Raw genomic sequence first — 6,749 nt, forward strand, 5'->3', positions numbered from 1 at the left:
GATTAGTGCCTTACTTGAGGATCTTCTTAAAATAGTAGAACATATGCCCATTCAATCGGAATTGAGCATCTTTATTGAGATTCCCCGTCCAACATCTAAAAGGTGGTCCTAAGGATCTTCTTGAAAACAAATGCCTATTCAAACGGAATTGAGAACAAAATACCCATGTTTATTGAGATTCCGCGTCCACCATCCAAACGAGGGTTCTTACCTTGAGCCTTGTCTCAAATATATCATTCGGGTTCTCCATCTGATCCATCATGTAGCTATGTAAATGACATGCAAAAAGTTTGGGACCTTGGTCCTGTAAAAACCATAGTCATTACGATAAAGCCAAATTGCCCAAAGCAGAGCGCACACCTCGACACCAAAGAGCACATTTGAGGAATCTTGAAAGCAATGAGGACGTGGAGCATAAACACCGTCATTGCCGAGGCCAACCAATGAATATCGGGCATGGTTTTTCACCCCAAGAGCTCAAGATGTTCTGTATTGCCATCATCACTTGCCGAAGAAGGCGATGTTGCATGGAAGGGTACACCCACACACAGTGAGGAAGTACGAGGTTGTAGATGTCATGGTGGAGTTGTGGAGGGTCAGCCAGCGAGTGTCGCGTCAAGGAATACGATCAACCGGCTACAAGGAACAGGGGAAAAGAGGAGCGGCAGCGGAGAGCCATCAACTCGGCCATCTTGAGCCAGCCAAATGTGAAATGAACTAGGGAGCGAGCTTTGCACAAGTGCAGAAGAACGATGTGAGGGATGACAAAGTCTTGGCCAGACGGCTATCAATGCAGTGAAAAAGAGATGTGAGGTATATGCGTATGATATACCCCGTGCATGCATTCACCGTGCGTCGTCGCTTTGATATTGATGCCACATTTTCTAAAAAAAAATTAAACTAAATCCTGGTTTCAAACTGTTAGACATGATGTTTCGTTGTGTTCTTCTCATGTTTCAAGATGTATCATAATGTTTCGTTGTGTATTGAAATGAGCAAAATGACCCATAAAACATTGCATGACACTACAAAACAAAGCAAATTTTGTCACAGATGGCAAAAATCTCGAAGCAACGACGGATGGTGTATAGATGTTCTCCCTCCGTTCAGATATATAGGGCCTAATACATTTTTTGAGGTTGCCTTTGACCATGGGTTAAAGCAATAATATATGCCATGCATGTTACGCAAAGCATAACGTCAAATTTGTATGTGAAAGAAGTTTGTAATAATATAATTTTATATCATACATTGCATATATTAATAATATTATCAAAAGTCAAAGGCAACCTTTTGCTCCTGCCTACGAAATCTGTGGATACGGCCAACCATGTGTTGCACAACAACTCATCCTCCATGCTCGGGTACCCCACCATCCTTCATACTCTAAAAAAAGATGAAGTTCGAAATAAGCTTAATGACGTTTGATCGGACACCTGCCGGGCGTGGTGGCTGTCATCGACGTCGTCAACAGGGAGCGGAGTGTACCTGGTTCCAGACAGATCCTGGGTGGACGACGCTATAGTACAAGGCGAACGGGCGCGTGGGTGGTGGTTGCGAACGTCCGGCAATGCCCGTGCGGCGGTCGGAGAGGTACAATAGCATCGACAGAGGATGAGGGCGCGGATGCAAAGCAAGGGGGAGAAGGGGTGGAGTGCAAGAGAATGGGGCCGGGAGTAGGATTTGAGTGGCACAGGAGTGTCGGAGTCCTACATGGTTGTTGTCCAGACTATGCCTTCATATCAAACAAATAAGATGAATAAGAAAGAAAAAAGTAATTGCTTCAAATGTTACTACCTCATCAAATCACTTTCTTTCTAATAGTTACCTTGTAATTATTTTTGCACTTTCAAACATCTTAGTAAAACTGACCCAATCTTGTTCCATCAGGTATGTACCATAATTGGACATAATGTGCAGTGTGGTAGTTTAGATGAGGAGGAAACGGTAAATGTCAACAAGGCATAGGAGTATACTGATTCTTCATCAATCTACCACTTCACTCAAGGAGGTTTACAACTAGCTATGGCAGTTTGGAAGTTCCTAATTTGTTCCTTATTTGTTACTGCCTCATCAAATCACTTTCTATCCAATATGAAGGCGCATCTAGCTATAGCAGTGAATTATTAGTTTATTATGTGTAGTTTTGAATTCATTCATACTTTTAGGTTTAGGTCGCAACTGGCAGTCGAGTAGACGGTTGCACCTCATGAATCTACAGTTCTACACCCTAGCCCTAAATCCATGAAGGGGAAGGAAAACATGGTTACCACACAGCTCAATATCATTATTTGACGTGTTCTCCCTCCTTGTAGTCAAAAAGAAAAACCGCACGCCAAACAGCAACCTATTGAGCTTGTTTGGCTTCCGTTTTTATGATTAAGCTGGGAGACAAAATCAGATAAGTTGGTTGGGCGTGTAACAATGACTTCTGAAATTTTGTTCCATTTCCACGTGACATGCTGATCCCGAAGCAGTGTGGTCTTCTTCCTCGCTCTGCACCCATTTGCAGGACATGCTCTTACGACAAGAATGTATAACTGCACAGGATATCATATCAGGAGCGGCACTATAAGACGTCATAAGAAAAACACAGCACAGGGTACACAAAGATAACTGAACTCGTGGTTTCGTGGTGATACAATTTACAACAACTCATCAGTCCCATACACACTGCCGAGAATAAAAAGCTGGATAGGATAGCCTTTGCGCGAGGAACTTGGCAAGTTTCATAGCCGCAGGCCCAGGTCTAAGAACATCCGTGCTACCCAAAACAGAACAGGGATTGTCGTCCCCAGCACCTATGCACCACCCTCCTGGAGCCGGCTCTCCAGGCAGGCGGTGTAGAATCTCCTCGTCGATGTGGTCGAGCACAGGGTCATCCTTGGCGAATCTAGTCCCGAAAGCTGCACTGCTCGCTGTCATGTTTTCCGCATCAGTTAGGGTCAGCAGACGGGGATCGTTTTTGGACGTTCCATCCGATGCCCAGTAGTGCAGGTCATGGTTAACAACGGTCCTGTTGAACTTAGGGGAATTGCAGAGGACTGTCTGGAAATACTTCCTGTGTGGCAAGGGCATGTTAGTGTAGTACATTAGCATAGTTCTTGGTAGATTATTTGTTCCGACGATACAATACTCGGTAAATTCCCGAGAAAGGATGACAGATGAAGAACCTGCAAAGAGACAACATTACAAGTAAATACAGGTTTATTTGCACCATTATAACCAACAAAAAAATATCATATTAGTACAAAACAATATCAAAAGGAGCTTCCATCATAGTATACATGCAGATTAGTGAAATACTCCCTCCGTTTCAAAAAACTTGTCGTTGTTTTAGTTCAAATTGGAACTAAAATCACGACAAGTATATATTAGAACCATTCCAGTTGTATAAGAAATACAACTATACCTCCAATCATACACATCACAGTTATATGTACTGTAATATCTAACAACACAATTATGGCAGGTATTTGGCTAGTTAGGTAAAAGAAAACAACTAAAAATGCATACAAGGAATTCAATGAAGTGAACTGTTGGGAATCTCAAAAAGGAAGTGAATAGTTAGACATTTAAGAATACGAATTTGTCGAGTAAAATGGTATAAACGTTCAGAGCTCTTGCAGTGACAGGAAAAGCAACATGAGAATGGGGTTAGGGTTAGCCTACGATAGCCCTGTATGACAATAGTGTCCTTCTCCTTTACATATCTATCATATCAACCCTGAATTTATTTCCATAGTGTTGACACGCAAGGATAAAGTTGCATACAAATATACCCGCAAAAATTTAACACAAGGATCTACCGTACGGTCCAAGGTTTAACTTAGTTTGCACGCATCTATGCTTTCTACAAGTGCTCCGCAGCCATTCTTTTCCTTACTTTATTCTGCCAATTACTATGCACTTATTAGCATATACATCAACACTGAATATCATGTTTCTAGTGCAATTTTTTATTGTCAATAAACAACATCAGTTTATATCAGGATGTTCAAACCTTCATTCAAGTAATTCTTACAAGACCTCCAGAGATTTAAAATGGAGCTTGGAGTGTTCAAATATATGTTGTTCGACATATACTAGTTTGCACATATTACCATGAAAAGGCATACCCTAGAAACAACAGTTTAATCTGATGAGGAGATCTTATCATAATGTGATGGTGTGCAAGTATGAATCAGATAAAGGCATAAAGCAATTACAACCCCAAACATACTAAACGCCTTCTAAAAATAAGTACCATGAATATAGCAATAACATCTTCATGTGGTATTGGTTCAGGTGGTACAGTAGTAAAGCAAAGATAACTGTGACAAACTATGAGTCGATGCTTGATAATATAATGCCATGCATGAATAACCATTAACCAACGGTCAGGTCAACGAAACACACTAAACGAATAGATGATTAAGAATTTTCCACCTGTATACTCAAATGTGTATCGTGACACCATTAGCATCATGGCATATAATATATGATTCCAGATTTTCTCAAACATAATGGGAGTATCTACTGACAAATATAGAAATGCATTAGCATCTCACCGGTAAATAATTTGTATGCACTTGGTAGTTCACGCTTTTGAGTGGCATAAAAAATGTCAGTCCTTGATGAGAGGTATAGACCAGGATCAACAACAATTGGTCTTATATGTCTTGACCTGCACAGACATACAATGCCAATATCTTGAACTCCCAAATCCGAATGAACAAAGTGACAATTCAGAATTATGAGATGCCCTTACTCCTTCCAACCAATATAACTGGTATGCTGAATGAAGTTTATATCCCTTGGTAGATATGATAAGACATGCAGGAGATCTGCCAAAAAATTGTAGTCAAATCAGCTCAGAAGAGTTAAGTCCTACAGAGTACAGATTAAGCTTCACCTAATAGCTGATTAGCTGTTATTAGTTCCCACTTAGGATTAATGAAATGCCAATACATGAAAGCTATCTACCATTCTGTTCTACAATTTTATAACCAAGAAACTCTATAAAGCAGTAGCAAGACTCTTTTAGAAACAATATAGCAAGTTCCACTGTTTCAACTTCAACAAGCAAAGCCAATGCATGTGAAATACGGCAAATACTCGACAAGCCTGAACATGAGGCATGGACTTATTTTTTTGTTCTACTTCCTCAGCTCTAGGTTACAATAAAACTAGTCCTCTGTCTGGGTCTAATACAAAGCATAAGAGATAGCAATTATCTTCTGGAACCAGATTAGATCACCATTTTCATGCCACCTATGCCTACTCACCCGAATAATTTCCAAATCATTCTAGTAAGTAACGTTTTAGGGAGGGAAAGCAAAAATAAAGTAGCATGATGGAAAGATATTTATGCTACTGAATAGTAACGCATTTCCATTTTGAATTCCTTCTTTCGACGCATTAAAGAGTGAATACAACAGACCAAGTAGCATATGCTCCACATACACACAGATGTGGTTGCATTTTTTTTTCTCGACGACACGACGTAAGGTAGAGCAAGCGTTAATATGATTCTGCCATGACATTTTGTGGTTGCCAGAGTTAAACAAGAATTATTATTTTCCACTATGACAATATGATTCTTGAAACACTTAGTTCATTCAATCCCTAATGCATTGAAGTTTATCTAGCTAATGCCTACTAGTACCCTAATTTAGGGTCCTTTATGCTCATTCAATCAAGAGAGATCTATCTACATTAAACACTCATCTATCTCACACATAAATAATCCCTGAGAAGAAGAAGGAAATGGCAACTAGATTCACAGTTATGTACTAACAAGTAAATGTCTAGATCTGTGTAGAACAAGTGAATGTCTAGATCTGTGTAGAACATAAAGTAGGTGCGGAGCTCTCCTGCATGATTCAAAGAAAGAAGTAGGTGTGGAGAGAAGAATCACCGTCGGGGGTGACGAGCGGGTAGTCGCCGGCGTCGAGGTGCACGAACCAGTCCCAGCCCTGGCCGAGCCGCAGCAGCAGAGAGGCGCCGTGCAGCGCGGCGGCGAGCGCGGAAGCACCGCGCGGGTTAGCGAACCCAGGGTCGCCCACGACGTGGACGTTGCCGGCGCGGCCGGGGCCAGCGCGCACCTCGCGGGCGAGCCGCACGCGGTCGGACGCGGGGGCGGCCCGGTCGAGTAGGAGGAGGTAGAGGTTGCGGGGATGGTAGGTGGCGAGGAGCAGGCGGTGGAGGCGGTCGGCGTCGCCCGCGGAGCCGGTGAGGAGGAATGCGAGCGCGGGCGGGGCTGGGCCGGCGGAGTCGGCGCCGGCCGGGAGCGGGGCGCGGTGGGGCGCGTCCGGAGGCGCGGGCGTAGAAGGGGAGGAGGAGGAGAGGAAGTGGAGCAGGAGGAGGAGCAGGAGGGAGACGAGGAGGAGGCAGGGGAGCGGGCGGGAGTCCTTGGGGAGGGCGGAGGCGGCGCCCGCGGCCGGCGCGGGGGAATGCATGGGGGACGGAGGCTGGGCGGAGCGCAAGGATCGGGGCGCCGTGGAAAGAGGAAAGCTTTGCGAGTTCGGTGGACGGAGGAGTGGTCTCCCTCGCGTTTGGTGCACCCGATCTGATCGAGTTGGTTCGATTTCGTGCGTTCTACTCTTGAGTTCATGAATCCATTATTTGTTTTCATTTCATCAGGAGTGACTATAATTTTACAGCCCCAATGAACATCCGCCTTTTTCTTTAACACAGTACAGACGCAAACGCTCATATACACGCGCATATACTCATCCCATGAACGCACACACGCACATTCTATCCCT

At 43.6% G+C, this 6,749-nt stretch overlaps 1 protein-coding gene across 1 annotated transcript; it reads right to left on the reverse strand.

Annotated features, from left to right (window-relative positions):
• Positions 1-2,584: 2,584 nt before the first annotated feature.
• On the reverse strand, positions 2,585-6,518 carry LOC119287663 (beta-glucuronosyltransferase GlcAT14A-like). The gene is made up of 4 exons (XM_037567244.1): positions 5,900-6,518; positions 4,751-4,826; positions 4,551-4,666; positions 2,585-3,173 (listed from the first exon to the last, which is right to left on the reverse strand). The coding sequence occupies exons 1-4, from the start codon at positions 6,438-6,440 to the stop codon at positions 2,659-2,661; spliced, it is 1,248 nt and encodes a 415-aa protein (XP_037423141.1). The 5' UTR covers positions 6,441-6,518; the 3' UTR covers positions 2,585-2,658.
• Positions 6,519-6,749: the final 231 nt, after the last annotated feature.

Source organism: Triticum dicoccoides, chromosome 4A (assembly GCF_002162155.2).
Source record: "Triticum dicoccoides isolate Atlit2015 ecotype Zavitan chromosome 4A, WEW_v2.0, whole genome shotgun sequence".
NCBI classification, from domain to species: domain Eukaryota; kingdom Viridiplantae; phylum Streptophyta; class Magnoliopsida; order Poales; family Poaceae; genus Triticum; species Triticum dicoccoides.

What these genes read in the sequence shown, in the direction of transcription:
- LOC119287663 (XM_037567244.1), bottom strand. Translation starts at nt 6,440, where the DNA reads ATGCATTCCCCCGCGCCGGCCGCGGGCGCCGCCTCCGCCCTCCCCAAG. An exon ending in CCCGCTCGTCACCCCCGACG is followed by an intron (nt 4,827 to 5,899) that starts GTGATTCTTCTC and finishes ATTTTTTGGCAG; the next exon opens with ATCTCCTGCATGTCTTATCA. An exon ending in AGTTATATTGGTTGGAAGGA is followed by an intron (nt 4,667 to 4,750) that starts GTAAGGGCATCT and finishes ATGTCTGTGCAG; the next exon opens with GTCAAGACATATAAGACCAA.